We start from the raw sequence: 15,776 nt of genomic DNA, 5'->3' as shown, positions 1-15,776 counted from the left end.
TACAGCCTTACTAACATTACAGACTCCTAACTTCTTACCTAAAAGTTGATCACATAAATTCCCTTTTTGATATACTAACCGATATTAGCTCTCAGCTGACTTCCTCCTTTACCACTCCCTTTTTGGGTTGTAAAAGAAAGCCTGACGGCCACTGCCTGAGGAAAACTCTTGTCTGCCTTTATGATCCTGTAAGAATTCAAGCCTGGTGACCTTGCTTTGGATAGAGCACCACTAATGCATGGGTGTATAACTGTAAACCTCAGAGACTGAGGAGGATTTTGACTGGAGAACTAGAATGGAGAACTAGAAGAATGAGATAAAAGATGAGGAAGAGCCAGATGGGTAAGAACGAGATGAAAAAGACCAAGATGGGACAGAACTAAGATGAGAGAGTTAAGATAGAACTTGGAGGGGACAGCAGATAAATGTAGAGAGAAATTAGTCAAGAAAGGAGCCAGGCACAAGAACAGAACTATAGCTATGTAGATAGGATTTTATCCCAGAGGAATAAAGTAGACGGACAAAGAGCTCGGTGTACTTAGATTCATTCTCAAAAATAATTCCCGCCGTTCATAGTTTCTCTACTGGGCCCCTAGGAAGAATATTATTAAGGATGGTCCTTAATAATATTGGAGAAGGGTGGTGGTGGCGAATGCCTTTAATCCCAGCACTCAGGAGGCAGAGCCAGGAGGATCTCTGTGAGTTCGAGGCCAGCCTTGTCAACAGAGAGAGATCCAAGACAGGCACCAAAAACTACACAGAGAAACCCTGTCTTGAAAAACCAAAAAAAAAAAAAAAAAAAAAAAAAAAAAAGATGTATGACACCAGAGGACCTGGGTTCCATTCCCAGCACCCACATGGCTCACAAGCATCTGTAACTCTAGTTCCAGGGTATCTGGCGCCCTCTTCTGACCTCCATGGCCACCTAGCATGCAAACTGTACACATACATGCAGGTAAACAGTCACATAAAAATAAAAACTTTTTTTTTTTAAAAAATTCAAGGAACAGAGGATAGAAAAATGCCCAGTGGCTCTGGCAACATGGAGACACAGGGAGACCAGCCCCAGGATGCCAGGGTGGAGAACAGGACGCCGAGGTGGGGGAACAAAAGACAACAGAGCCGGGGCCGGGGGCAGGGTATGGGTGGTCCCAGGCTAGAGCCGAGACACACAGGGTCCGCGTGAGAGCTGGACAAAAAGCCTCTTTCAGGTGGAGGCTGCTGTCCGTGGAACCATTTTAATAGAGAAAAGAGGAGGGAATGCATTCTACACCATGGAGGAAGGAACTGCCCCCAAATGGCTCACCCCCACCCTGTTCCCACCAAGGCAGGATGGGGGCTGGGAAGAAAGAGGAAGAAGGAGGAAGACGAAGGGATCTCATTAGTTCAGAATCAAGGTCATCCGCAGGGAAGATGACCTGGGAAGGCGGGGTAGGGTAGGAGAAGATCTGAGGAGAAAGGCAGTGAATGGAAGAGCAGGCAAGGAGCTTGGTGATAAGGCCATCTAGGGAAGGACACACAGAAGACTTACTAGGCCAGGCCAAGGGCCCACCTAGGGTTGAAGAGCACAGATCTGTAGGAATTTAAGTCTAGAGGGTTGTATAGCTTCTCTCCATAGCCCTCGGGAGTCTGATATGGAGAGTGCAGCCACCCCAGGGCTGGCCCTTCAGGGTGAGATAGAGCTAAGGGAGGCTCGGGAGAATGGAGGTGAGGAAGGCTGAGTGCTGGGTAGGTGGGGCCATGGTGTCAAGGCTACGGAGTAAAGGATGGAAGAGAGAACAGCCTGGGTCTAGACTTGAAAGGTCTCCATGACTCCAACAGCAGACTTCCCCAGCAGGGGACACCACAGGCAGGGTGCTGTGACCAGAGAGGTTCATGGAGAAAGGACAGTCTGGGAAGGACAGCGTTTCCAGGGAGACAAGTACAGCCTGGCCCTGTGAGCGGGAAGCTGGGATGGAAGTTGGGGCCGGGGAGGAGGGGAAGGTGGAACGCTGACGGGCCTAAGACCACAGAAATCTTGGAGGCTCCCATGAATGCTTGTCCGTGAGTCAGAGGCAAGGGGTAGAAGATGCTGGGACAGACGAGGGGATGTTGTGGGCTTTCCTTCCCCAGCCTACAGAGCACACTCCCTTCAGGGAAGCCTCCTAAGGACTGGGGTGCTTTCACAGAGTCAAGCTGGAAGCCTGAGGCCAGTGCCCAGGGGAGGAGGTCTCCTCTATTCAAGGAGCCTTTTGGCTGCCTGAGGAGTTGCCTCTGGGGGTCAAGGTGGCAGTGTAAAGTGATAAAGACACTTCTGAAGCCATGACTTCACCTTTCTTGATTGTAAGAGGCCCACAGACTTATGTGCTCTGGACACCAAAGTAGACTTGCTATCTCAGCCTCCTCCTGGGAAGAATGCTTGTCCAGCCCTAGACAGCTTCCTACTTCAAGAACCAGATCCTGCCACAGAAGCTAAGGCTAAGGGTCCCCATGCCGTCAGTGGGATACCCAAAACGTAAATCCTAGTCATCCACTCGGGAGGCTCTGGTATGTTTACTCAGTGTGACTGTCTGGCTTCCTGAAGCACAGACACCCAAATCTTTGGCCTCCGATCACAATGGTTCCTCCCTAGCCCCTGCAGCTCATGCTCTGAGCCGTCTTCACACTGCCTCGGTGTTGTGTTCTAGCCCTGGTTGGCTGCAATGCTGTAACCCTGAGCCAGAGCAATATCTAGGAAAGACAGGCAGAGGGCTCTGAGTGAGTGAGGGGGGCTGCAGAGATCCTGGAGACCCCAACCTACCCGCTTCTCATCCACCACTATGTAGTTGCGCCCATGCTTCTTGGTCAGGTGTGGAGCCAGGACATCAAAGCGACGGCGGAACTCAGAAAATACCATGTGGTCTGGGTAACCTGGAGAGAGAACCAGAGCCAGAGCCATTGTGGACCCCTGACTTGACTGGGTGAGGGAGGGTGGAGGAGGGGGCTGGGACAGGGAAGGCCCATAAAGGACACATAGGCTATGACGACTTTAGCTCAAGATAGAGCATGGGTGTGGCCCCAGGCTCCATTCCCCACATCACAAAAATAGAGAGAGAGAGAGAGAATGTGGCTTAGAAGTGGTATGGTCACGTGGTTGTAAGGAGCTGGGTCTGGATTCCAGGCCAGCACCCACATTTTCCTTCAGCTATAATCTGATGTCCTGTTGTTTTTCCTTATCGAGTCTTCAAGGCTTTGGTCTCTGCATTATCACAGAGTCATGCACTTGGGAGCGTAGAGAGTATGCTAGAAGTCACCCAGACCTCCCAGGCTGTCTTCCCTCATCTTCACTCGGAGGCCTTACTGAGTGGGGGCTCCCTTGTCCATCATGAGCCCACTCCAAACCCACCTTCACCTTTAAACAGGGTCCCTGGACCTCATTCCACATGGCAGTCATGGAGCCCAAGTCAGAAAATACATAGCAAACACAACTTGGCAAAACACTCAGAGAAACAGGATTTCCCTGTCTCCTGTCTCCCGCAGCAGGATTACAGAAAGGACTCCCTTCTTGTCCTGCCTTGACCTTGAGTTTAAGGCCAAATGACCAAAACCCCTGAAATTCTCTTTTCCTAAAGTATGCCTGGGCTTGAGGTCCAGGGAAGGGTGAGATGGCTTCTGACTTTGAACACGGTCAGAATAGTGGATCACAGGAAGTACCCCAGTCACACTGATCTCACCAGGGCCCACAGCGGAGGAGGGCCAAAAGGTCCACTCCTCCAGATTACAGCATTTCAAGCCAGAAAGGGATCCCAGCTAGATCCGCTCCAGCTTTCAGCCAGGGAAACTGAGGCCCGAGATTGGAGCCATTGGGTTGCCCAAGGTCACAAAGGCTGCGGCCGGAGGCAGAAGTGGAGTTCACACCTGGGCTGCTGACGCCGGAGGGGGGGGGGGGGGGGGTTGCTGTGGCCAGCCAGCTCTGGGAAACCCTCCACCTGGGAGATAGGCTGATGCATGTGCCTGATAATTGAAACAGGAGGCGGGGGCTGCTGAGGGGCCAAGACAAAGTGAGCTATTGATTGTATCTGAATTGCAATTAAATTGATGGGCCAGGATAGCGGTCTGGACGCCTGGCATCTTAATTAATCATCAGCGCTATCGATGGTGGCTGGGGGCCGGGGGAGGGGGAGGGGGCGGCTGCCGCCGTTGGCCTCATCGATCTGCTTGTTTGAGTAAAGCACATTGATTTTGGTTCAGAGCGGTAACAATCTGGTTTTGAAATAATAAACACCAACTCCATATCAAGACGTGGGGACAGATCGATGATTTATTTACAACAGGGTAGGGAGCCTGTTTCCTGGCTTTCACTGCTGAGGAAAAGTGAGGGTATCCATGGGGATACCTCAAGGGGACCTGTCTGCGGGTGGGTAGGACCCAGCCTGCACTTCTAGCTGAGAAAAAAAAAAAAGAACAGAAACCTGGCAATTCCTAACTCCTCAGCTTGAGAAGCCTGGTGAGCCAGCCTGCCTGGCTGGAATCCAGTTCTGCCACTGGGTGACCCTGGGCATGCTCCTTAGCCTCTATGAGCCTTGCCTCCTTATTTAGGGATGATAATAGTTACCACCTCATGAGGCTGCTGTGAATTAGTATGTAAAAGAGCTGGGAACAGCACCTGGTGGGCCATAAATACTGCGTGGATAACATGGGCTCCTACCATCACCCTAGTCCCCTCCAGGAGCTAGGTCCATTAAAAGCTATGTCTGACCTTTCTTGGGAATTTTAAGAACTTCCAAGAGATTTAGACCTGTTTCCCCTGGGGTAGATAATGATGAAAGGGCACTGAGTCCTCTGTCTGCTGCTGCAGGCAGAGCTGACCCGCCCAGACGAGGGATGATGGGCAAGAAGAGCCATGAGAACAAATACCAGGGCATTTGGGATGGAGTGGTGTGTGTGTGTGTGTGTGTGTGTGTGTGTGTGTGTGTGTATACAAACACACGCAAGCATAGGACTTGAATGAGAAAGGGAGAGGAGGAAGAGAGGAGTCCCCAAATAGAAAGCATCAGGTTGGGCTGGGAATAGTGAGGAGAAAGGACCTTCAGAAGGAAGGGGACCTCAAGCCAGTCCCTGGGCAGCATAGAGGCAGAGGAGTGGGATCTGGCCAGCTGGAAAAGAGCACCAGAGCTTGGTGGAACGGGAAGGTGCCTCACCTTGGCGGTACATGCGCATTGCATCAAGCAGGCGGGATCCCCGAAGCTGGGCACGGAGCAGGGACACATCCAGTTGTAGCAGCCCAGCCTCACAGGGATCTCCCGGGGGCAGGTCCAGCTCACTGCTGCTGCTAACTCGGCGGGAAGAGGCAGATCGGGGTTCCCCGGGCCAGCCCTCAGCCACTGGCAGGAAGCAGTGCACGAAGTGCATCTTGGACCTCTTGATGGTGTCGATGAGGGCATCCTGCCAAAGGGAAGGGGGCCACCCTCAGGGCTCTGATGTCCGGCATCCTAGAAAGCTAGCATCTCCATTCCTCACAGGGTAGCGGCTGGTCTGCCCCCTGCTAGGACATTGCTAAGCCTGGACATCTCTGCCCTCCTCAGGCCTGGCTGGCCAGTCATGGTAGAGGCACTCAAAAGGCAATCCCACCAGCAGTGATCAAAGCAGGTGAGCTGGGTGGGCACTGATGCCACGAGTGTGCTGAGTGCCCACCTGCCCAGGAAAGAGACCTGGGACCTTGCCGGACACGCACCACTTGCAGCTTGATCTGTATACACAGGGACTTCTTCTTGACGGCTGCCATGCCGGTGGTGAAGGTTTTCCTCATGCTGGTCGCCCGGCGCAAGGCCAGCTGGGAGCCACCCTCCAGGCCTGCAATAGAGCCCGAGAGCACCGTGGCACCGCCAGCCCGGCCCAGAAACAAGTTGCTGATGATCTTTCTGCAGGGGGAGGCAAGACCAGAAAAGGAGTTAGAACACAGGGCAATGGAAGCTGCACCCTCCTGCCTCCCCCCGCCCACCCCCACACACAATATGGCTGTGGCCAGGGGCCTGGGTCATCTTTGCTGGGGCAGTATGTCCTACACCGTACTGCAAGACTAGAAAAAGAGCAAACCCAAGATAGACAGAGGCCAAGCAGGCAAGGACTGGGCAGTGGGGGCAATCCACTCCTCTTCCTTACCAGTGAGGGCAGGGACTGTTTCTAATATACAGTTCAGCAGACTATATAATCGATGTGTTTCACCTCTTGTTCGTTACCTCTATCCCACTAGAATGTGACTCCACAGGGCAGGGGGGTGTGATCTCTCCACTGCTAACTGCCCAGCACCTGCAAGGCCCTGTCTGCTGAGGGACTATCTGCTAATCTATGACACAAGTGAATGGATGATAGAGCTTATGGGATTTCTGGGTTTTAAAATAACTTTTTACTTTTTAAATTTTGCTGAGGGGTCTGAAGAGATAGCTTGGCAGCTCAGAGTGCTGACCGCTCTTGCAGAGGACCCAAGTTCAATTCCTAGGACCCACGTTAGAAGGCTCACAACCATCTGTAACTCCAGCTGGGGGCGGGGGGAGGGATCTGATGCCCTCTTCTGGCCTCCATAAGCACCTGTACTCAGGTGCCCATCTCCCCGTCCCCCCCCATATATACACAGTTAAAAAATAAGATCTTTTAAAAATGTAGCCGAGGACGGCCTTGAACTTCTGACTCCCCTGCTTCTAATTTCTGAGTGCTAAGGTGATAGGTATGTGCCGCCGAGTTTGCTGACCGCTGTTTCTGCTTTCTCTGAAGAGTGTGTTAGAGCAGTTCAAACAGAAAATTACACACACCTCTAAACATGTTTCCCATCTCTATTTCTGCAGGCGATTCCCGTGTCTTCAAGGCCACAGGGCCTTGACTGCTGTCTCTCGGGGACTAGAGGCTTCTCTATCTGCCTTGCTGGGGATGGGGCTCTGACACATCACCAGGGGAAGGGAACCCAGAGGACAGCTGCAGGGACAGGATGTGAGATGGCCTTACTTCTGGGAATCCTGCAGGAGCCGGGGTGCATTCTGGGTAGCTGGGTTCTGCTTGGTATAGTTCAGCCAGCCGGCCACACTGTACTCCACCCAGTTAGTGCCATGGCTGTGGCCCAGGAGAAAGTGCCGTGGTTTGCTGCTGCGCAGGAGAGGACTGTGGCCTGAGGGTACATGAGGTCAAGTTCAAGTCGTCAGGGCGCGGACATAGACGTCGGGCTAGAGAGTGCCCCCTGGCTCTTCCAAAGCGGAAGGGTGGTCCTCCAGGCACCACCTACCCTTTTTGTCCCCTTCCTGGGGGCCGTAATAGGAGAAGAGACGGTCGAGGAGAGCCTCCTCCGTGGCCCCTGGCACCAGTGCCTCCTCTTCCAGCAGCCATAACAGTCCCCTTGCCTCATCGGCATGGGCCAGCGAGCGGACCTATGGACAAGGGTGAAGATCCAGCTCAGCCACGCGGGGCCGTGCAAAGGAGATGCTCCCTCCCCACAACGGCACCGTTCTCCGCTGTAGCCACACTTGTTTGGCCCTGGCTGCTCACTACTGACACCTTGTGGAATTGATGAGCATAGAATGGGAAACTAGCTGAGAAAGAATTCTAAGAACTCACTACAAAAGAAGATCGCCGCTGGGACTTGGGCCCAAAGGTGCTCAAGGCTGAAGCTTCTTCCAGTCTGCACCCATATTCAGAGCTCCTCCTCAACCCTTACCTCCTCAGAGGGCACAGGAGCGAGGCCATCCCCATACTGCCCTCAGTTCCCAGCGGATTCAGGACAAAGTCTATGCACAGCAGGAGCTCAAATGAGGCTTCCTCTGTTCATCCTGAAACAGGGTCTGACTATGTGGACCAGGCTGGCCTCGGACCCATAGAGACCGATCCGACTCTAGCCCCAGAGTGTTGGGATTAAAGGTGTGCACCACCACACTCAGCTTCAAAGAAGGCTCTTAATACACGACGGCTGTGCAGTTTACATTGGTCCCTACGGGGAGAACCCAGAGGGTGCCCAGATCACTGCTGGCTATAAACTCAAGGGCCAACACCCTGAGGCAGGTGACTATGGAGGCAATGGCCAACAGGAGCAGAGTGGGGGAAGCAGGGTGGGTCCCCATCTGAAGGGAATGACTGGCTGCCACTCAAGTAGACCACTGTCCTGGAAAAACACTAGTTGAGTGTTAGTAAACTCTCTGTGTGTGTGTGTCTGTCTCTTTCTGTCTCTGCATCTCTCTCTCTCTCTCTCTCTCTCTCTCTCTCTCTCTCTCGTGTGTGTGTGTGTGTGTGTGTGTGTGTGTGTGTGTGTGTACAAATGCATGTGGAGCATGTGGAGGATGTGGAGGTCAGAGGTTAATGTCAGGTGTCTTCCTCAACATATTGAGACAGGGTTTCTTGCTTGAACTTACCAATTTGGCTACTCTAGCTAGCCAGCTTGCTCTGCAGATCCCTGTCTTCCTCCTGGGTGAATTCCAACCCTCATGCTTACACAGCACGAGCTTTACCCAGCAAGCGAACTCCAGGCCTCTGAGCCTCTGGTTTTTCAAGAGAAGGTAGAATTCTGCTTCCTAACCCCATGGAGACCTAGTAAACTAGGCCTGTGGCCACATCTGGCCTGAAGTTGCGTGTGTGTGTGTTGGTGTGTGTGTGTGTGTGTGTGTGTGTGTGTGTGTATCTCCCTTGTCTTCTTTAGGCAGGAAGAACTGCCCATACCCCATTCTTGCTTGGCTTTTAGGGCCTGGCAGACAAGAATAATAAGGGTTATTTTCCCTCTCTTTGATCTATTGCCTGCATCTTTTCCCCATAGGAATCACAGGACTCCCAGAAGGCCAAGGGCCAGTGGGTGGTGACAGTTTTCTATAGCTAGAGATGAATGGCAGGAAGGAGTGACATGGTAAATGGGGCTGGAGACCCCCCCTCCCCAGCACCATCAAACAGCAGAAACCTAAGCGCCAGGATGACTGATCTGCAGCCTAACACACGTCTGCCCCCTGGTGCTCATGAGACACAAGGACAACTTCCTTCCATCTGAAGACAGCAAAGGCCCTGCAGGGAGGCCACCACGGGAGCCAGGTGTCAGCAACAGGAGATCCATCTTCCCTGGAGAGTCCTGGCGCGTTAAGCATTTGTGCCCATGCCTGTGCTAGCCCAGCAGGGGCTCAATGCAAGGCAATAAGGAGACCCTAGAGGGAGCGCCAGCCGAAGGAGAACTCTGCTGCCCAGCATAAATACCTTTCCAAAAAAGCATAGGCACCGGGCGGTGGTGGCGCACACCTTTGATCCCAGCACTTGGGAGGCAGAGCCAGGTGGATCTCTGTGAGTTCGAGGCCAGCCTGGTCTACAGAGTAAGATCCAGGACAGGCACCAAAACAACACAGAGACACACTGTCTCGAAGAAGAAAAGAGAGAAAAAAAAAGGCACAGGCTGCAAATCCCCAATCTGAAGACAATCACCAAACACCAAGTACCCATTAAGCCAGCCAGTGTCCCAAGATGTCCAAGATACCAGCATAAGAGGTGACATCTTGTTCCCGAGGTTGAGGGTGAGGGCTGACATTCTCGTCTGCCCCCGTCGGGATATTTTAAATTTGGCACTGTTTCCCTGTCCGAGAGTGCTGCTGCCTCCTCACCCAGGCCCTGACGGACTGTGGGAAGGAATGACTATATCCTCGCCCCAAAGCAGCAGACATCAGACTTGGGGCGGATACACTGAGGGCTCAGTCAGGCTCAGGACAGGGGCTAAGCCTTGCGTAGCCAGAGAAGAGGGACATGTTCTTGCTTGGCTGGGACTCTGAATTATGGATTTCCACTCACTAGGCAGGGGAGTGTGCCACCTTCCCAGACAGACGGAGTGCCCAAGGGTAGAGCCCTGCAGTTGTGCAGGGCATGATATACGGGTGGGACCCTTCTTCAGCCCACAGTGGCAACTCCAGCAAGCAGCTCAGTTGGGAGGGCTCTACCAGAGACAGATGAGTAGGAAAGAGTCGAGGCTAGCCCAGGCTTCCCTGGCATTCCTACCAGGGACTGGTGGGAGGCTTGGTCCACAACAGCCACCGAGTCGTCTGTGGCCGGCTCCAAGTCATCAAATGCCAGTTCGATGTTCTCCTAGGAAGGAAGGCGCAATAGTAATACTCAAGGGGCCACGAAGGGTAGACAGCCACAGGAGCAGGCTGGGCAGGGCCTCTAGGGGCAAATCCAACGCCTCATCTCCACGAAGGAGCCCCCAAACTATCCCACAGGACAAACTGCTCACTGCCTCCCAAGGTAATACTCAGTATCTTTTGACAGATAAAATTCTCATAATCTCTTTATACTAAACTCAGTCACACTCTGGTGTTAGTCACAGCAGTTGATTAGGCAGTGCAGAATAAGCCTTCTCTCCATTTCACACAATCATCCTCAGAGCTCATGAAGACAAAGTCACATCCCTCCCTCTGGGGGCTTCTTTTAATCAAGACAAATACCCTCCTCCACAGGAGGAAGAAATCCCAGAACTCAGTGCATCCCAGAGACCTCTCCAGGGAGGGGCTCAACAGCTAGCCACCACCTAAGCCTTAGAGGCTAAGAGATCTAGACAGGGATCTGGGAGAAGAGGCTCCCAGGCCCCCCTTGAGGCAGAAACTGCACTGTGGCAATTCACAGACTGAAAAGGGGTGTGGGGGGGGCATAAAGAGGACAAAGGAGACCTCCCAGGGACTCTGAATGTGCCTTCAGCTTCCTGGAGTACAGCCAAGGTCCAGGACAAAACTCCTGCTCCAGGACACAGGGAGGGCAGACATGAGGAGGGACGGAGAGCTGGGGATTCGTTGTGCACATTTGCAGATGTCCTGCCCAGGATGCCTTGGCCAGAAGGCGAGGTGAAGTAGGGTCTGGGCACCCTGACGGCAGCTACCTACCTCCTTGTATCTCTCCAGCTCCTGCAGGAAGGTGCGCTCGTGGAACAGCCTCTGCAGCCTGTCTTGGGCATAGTTGTGGCACAGCTCCTCGAAGGAGGCCCCGCGAGCTGAGCCGCCCCGCTCAGGGTTCTGGAAGCCTGGTGTATCCACGATCATCATGGAGCAGAGCGAGTGCTGGCTGGACTTGAGAGCCCTGAGCGGGAAGAGCCTGAGTCAGAGCTGGGTGGGGCCTTACCACACAGGGGCTCCCACTTCTCTGCCCCTGGCATACGGCCAACCCCTTTCCCTGCCTAGGACCCCTCACCTGGCTTATTGGGGCAGCGGGTCCTCCTGCTGGTGGAGGACAGCCCTGCCTAAGTCACCACATAAGCACCAAGCCCACTTCTACTAAAGCAGAAAGTGGGGAGCATCTGGGTTCCCCTTGACACTTACCTGTTTACCAGAGAGATGAGAAGGGTAAAGAGCTCGCTGTAGAGGCCAGATGCCATGCCCTCTAAGCACTCCAGAGCACTCAGTTTGGGGCCTGTAGGGTAAGAGGGGCAGCTGTAGCGCCAGTCCTTGGGGCCCCTCCGCCTGCCCAGGAATGCTCTCTACCCACATGGTCGGCTGTCCTGGGGCTATCCCACTGGAAACATCTAGTCACTCTAGCAGTCCCTCCCACCTCCAGGATGGCAACGAGTCCCAGGCAAGGCCTTCCAATCCTACTCATTAGCAAAGGGGCTCCAGGTACCTGTGCCTTCTCCCAGGCTACTCTCCTCAGGGCCCTGACGGAAGGATGTGGAACGTTGCAGGGTACCACCTTTAAGTTGGTGCTTAAAGATAGCTGAGGATAGCTCCTCCAGGCTGCAGCCCAGCAGGTATGCGGCTTTCTGGGCCCATTCATGGCGGGCAAACTGCTTACGTCCAGCTGAGGGGTAGAGGGAGGAAAGATCTAGCATCTTAGGTTTTCCTGGGACAACTGAAAACCTCGGTGACTTTTGGCACCCTCACCCCATGGGATGGGGGAGTTGGCATCATCCCGATAACACTACTTGAGCTTGACATGGGAACGAACAGCCAGCAGCTGCCAGCTCTTCCCTTAGGGGTGGAAAGAGGAGAGAAGGTCCTAAAAGAGGCACTAACTCCACAGGCTGCCACTAGAGGGCACACAATCGGTAGCAAAAATCTCTTTAATCCGGGGGGTGTACAGCTTGAGCTGGGTGAGGGCAGGGTCAGTCAGAGGATGAGGAGGCCCACCCAGCAGGAGCACTACAGCCATGTGTGCCTGCGGGGGGGGGGGTTAGCAAGGAGAGCAACTGCACCTGTCCTTCCCCATACATTAAGACATCCCCCCCCCACACACACACACCCTAAGGGAGACCATAGACACCTTAATGGTTCAACAGTGGGGAGTCAACTGAGCCGCAGGGGAAAGGGAACAGCCCACACAGACATGTGCGCCTGAGCCCACATGTGCCTAATCACAGCAATTAGGGAAAGCTAACAAGAAACAAGGTTTTTACCTTCAGCAGCTTCTGTAAGGCAAAGGACCAGCATGCAGCATGCAAAGAAAAACAGTGTGTTAGCAAACAGTCATCAACTGAGCCCGCCAGGCCCTCGGGAAGGGACTGTGGGAGGCAGGGGCTTATGAAGATGAGCAGGCAAGAAAACACGATCACATTTAGCCCTGAGATACAAAAGTACATAGTCTCAAAGGAATGTGTTTGTGGACGTCATCACACTGACAGAGAAAGAGACACACAAAAGATGTCCTACTGTGTATGTGGGCACACACACATACCATAAGCACGCACACTTGTGCACACACACACAACACACACACACACACATCCCTGGGAAATACTAGAAACTTAGGAGAGAACACCCTTGTGAACACTCAGAGCATTCCATCTGTAGTCACAACTGAGAAGGGTCAGAGGAAACCTGGGCCTGATTCCTCAGAATACAAGCACTTCTCTCAAGACACAATCACACGCCTCCACACTCTCGGCCCAACAGTCTGAAGATTTAACCGAAAGCTGGTGCTTCTAGACGCAGGTCTCACCTACTGGTAACATAAAGAGCAGAACCCCACGCTTGTTCCCGCATGCACCCACAACCACCAATGCTTCCCAGCTCGGGATAAGCAGCCTTCACTTTCTCACATCTCCAAGACAGAGCAAAAGCCAGAAATGCCGTCCAGAGCCAGCACCCCCTTTTCCAAGGCTGGAGGAAAAGGGGGTGAAGAGCTGCTACAATCATGGCCCTTCAGTGCACTATCCAAGGAAGAGAATAGTTCTTCCAAGTCCGACTGTGCCCAGCCGTCCACAAGCATGGATCCCAAGTGCAGAAGCTAAAGTCCATCCACTACCAGGTGCCTGCTGCCCCCTAGTGACCTCCACCTTGACATGCAGGAGAAAGTGCAAGCAACTACCAAACCAGTGGATTGGAAGATGGGGAAACTGGTCTCAGGAAGCCCCAGGTTCTGGATGTAAAATGGGAAGAAAAAAACTGATATTCTGGGGGCTCTACCATAGCTAGCAGGTTCCTCTTCTACCCTCAACATAGGGCTTCTCCCTTAGACCAGTTCCCCATAAGAATGAGCCCAGTGCCCAGGAGCCCAGGGAAGCACCAAGACCGTCAAGCAGGTCCCTACACCCCAAGGTACACCAAGGTCAGTTACCGGCTTCCTCCTCAATGGGCTCTATCGGGAAGGGAATGAGAAGGAGAGTCACTCCGGGTGCTACTCTGAGGGAGTACCTTCCATCCCTCAGTCCCACACCCCAGCCACCCACTCGCGGCTCACTGTGGCAATCATGGGCAGAGATGCTTCTCTAGCCTTCTGCTCCGATGTGGAGGACTGAGACAGGGTACAACCCAAAGTATGCATGGGGCAGGAGAAGGTTGTCTGGTAACAGCTGAGTGTGTGGGACCAGAACAAACCACACGGTGGGTAGGGACCTCCGAGGCACTCTGGGTAACAGGACAGGCTGCTCCTTACCTTTGGTAGCTCCAGCAGCCCCCAGGTGGTAGATGGAAGCCAGGATAAGCCAGCAGGCCTTCTGTTCCTCGGGGGAGATGGCCAGCACCTTCATGGCCGTCTGTAGCTTACTGAATTGCTGAGCGGCTTTCTGTTTCTCCTCGGGCTGGAGGGCAGACAGGGGTGCTGCCTCTGAGCCTCCGGTGCTTCCCTTCCAGCCTGCCCCACACCCCTGGATGCTCTGGGAATGCACGGCCATGCTGGAGCCACCCATGGGGAACCACCTGCCAATGGAGGCTTCCAGCCCCGGAGCCGCCAACTCAGTCCCCACAGCCCGGCTCTCACCTTGGCCAACGGCACAATTCCAAACACATTGTTCTCTGCCAAGTGGTTCAGGTGGAGCTCTGTCCTAGGGGTACAAAGGGGACATCAGCATGAGGTTTGGTCCCCAGGCCAAGGCCTTGCCCCTCTCAGGGGAGTGACAACTAGTTAAAGCTTCCAGACTACACGGACTATTTGCCCTTCACCCTAATCACCCAGGCAGCTCTGCCACCGTCCCTAACTGGAGTGGATGCCTCAGCAGGACACCAGCCTCCCTAGGAGAAAGGGTATGGTCAGAACCCTGGGAAGGAGCTGGGAGCCTGCCTGAAGGGCACAGCTAGCCAGGCGAGACTGTGTCTCTGCTGGGAAAGGAGAGGAAGAGGATCCTGGAGCCACCAGCTTGACCCTGAGCAGGGAGCCAGTCTGGAGGCATGTATGGAAGAACACACAGTAGGGGCATCCAATGGGGGTGGGGTGGGGCTGAGGGCCAGCTGGAGGGTCCTGGAGGAGGTTGGCTTCCAGACCAGCTCAGCTTACAGCAGCTGTGACACTCCAGGCAAGCTACACCACACCACCTTCGTCCAGGTGAACTTCTTCCCCAGACCAGACATCACTGAACACTGGGGAGCCAGTGGTATCCCCTTCATCCAGCATGACCCCAAGATTTAGGGACAAGCAGTTCCTAAATGACAAGACCTGAGTCCCTATCATCTCGCCATCCCGAGGACCCAGGCTGGAGCCAGCACACAGCAGGTAATGGACACAGGGCACAGTGGGCCAGAAGGCCCAACATCCTAGTCAGTGGGCTGGAGTCCAGAGTCGCACTGGAGCACACCCTCCCATCTCACCTGAGGGTGCTATCACCACAGGCCAGCAAGTAGTAGAAGACATTGAACGTGGCCTCGCTGGCTGGGCGTCGAGCCACTCGCAGCTTCTCCAGGAGCATCGTCTGCGGCACAGCGTGAATGAGGAAGGGTCACACTCCACCTACGCCTCAGCAGGAGGAGCCAGGCCCTGGTCCTCCAAGCCACAGAAGCATCATCAGAGCAGCCTGTTCCCAACCACTTCACTCCAAGACCAGAAAAGGTAGAAACCAGAGCCAGGCTAAAGGGGAAAGTCCCAGACTCCTGGAACGGGGGGGTAGGGGTGGGCACCGCCATGGCCAGCCACCCAGGGACCAGCCTTCTTTGGGTGACAGCCACTTACGGCAGAAAATTTCATTTAGGGGACGGCAAGATGGCTTAGCAGACAAAAATACTTGCCACCAAGCCTAACTAACAACCTGGATTCAATCCCCAGGACCAACATGATGGAAAGAGATGACTGACTCCAGCAAGTTGCCCTCTGACCTTCATACATGTACCATGGCATGTGAATGTATGTGCAGATACACACATACACACAAGTAAATGAATATATGTAATCTTTTAAAAAGAAATTTTATTCGGCATGGTAAAGGTTGATGTGTCTGGGCCTTCCTTTACTGCCAAGTGTGGAACACTAGCCTGAGAGAAGTCCTAAGTCCCCGGGTCTCAGAAAGTCGGCAGAGAGGGGTGGGGTTCCCAGCAGTAGGGTGGGGAGGGGAAAGGAGATGGGCAGGAGGTCTGGAGGGCAGAATTAGGTCAGCACAGACCAGCCTTGCCTACGCTGTCACGGGCCTC

The 15,776-nt window shown here is 53.9% G+C and overlaps 1 protein-coding gene across 22 annotated transcripts in view; it reads right to left on the bottom strand.

Annotated features, from left to right (window-relative positions):
- Positions 1 to 15,776, bottom strand: part of Myo18a (myosin XVIIIA) — a 106,627-nt gene that overhangs the window by 30,851 nt on the left and 60,000 nt on the right. For 13 of the 22 annotated variants that reach the window (XM_028866830.1, XM_037200994.1, XM_028866831.1 and 10 more), the window contains 13 exons: positions 14,964 to 15,064; positions 14,140 to 14,203; positions 13,816 to 13,960; positions 12,338 to 12,349; positions 11,566 to 11,742; positions 11,268 to 11,358; positions 10,836 to 11,028; positions 9,958 to 10,044; positions 7,232 to 7,373; positions 6,958 to 7,117; positions 5,693 to 5,879; positions 5,160 to 5,403; positions 2,780 to 2,889 (listed from right to left, as the gene is read on the bottom strand). In XM_028866830.1, the coding sequence (XP_028722663.1) occupies positions 2,780 to 2,889; positions 5,160 to 5,403; positions 5,693 to 5,879; positions 6,958 to 7,117; positions 7,232 to 7,373; positions 9,958 to 10,044; positions 10,836 to 11,028; positions 11,268 to 11,358; positions 11,566 to 11,742; positions 12,338 to 12,349; positions 13,816 to 13,960; positions 14,140 to 14,203; positions 14,964 to 15,064 (1,713 nt within the window). Of the gene's footprint in view, positions 1 to 2,779; positions 2,890 to 5,159; positions 5,404 to 5,692; positions 5,880 to 6,957; positions 7,118 to 7,231; positions 7,374 to 9,957; positions 10,045 to 10,835; positions 11,029 to 11,267; positions 11,359 to 11,565; positions 11,743 to 12,337; positions 12,350 to 13,497; positions 13,519 to 13,815; positions 13,961 to 14,139; positions 14,204 to 14,963; positions 15,065 to 15,776 lie in introns of all 22 variants that reach the window. The other 9 variants (XM_037200995.1, XM_028866832.1, XM_028866841.1 and 6 more) reach the window with 2 other exon arrangements.

Source organism: Peromyscus leucopus, chromosome 8b (genome assembly GCF_004664715.2).
Source record: "Peromyscus leucopus breed LL Stock chromosome 8b, UCI_PerLeu_2.1, whole genome shotgun sequence".
In the NCBI taxonomy this organism is placed as follows: Eukaryota; Metazoa; Chordata; class Mammalia; order Rodentia; family Cricetidae; genus Peromyscus; species Peromyscus leucopus.
Note: the sequence above shows the minus strand (reverse complement) of the source record. Positions and strands in the feature narration are given on the sequence as shown.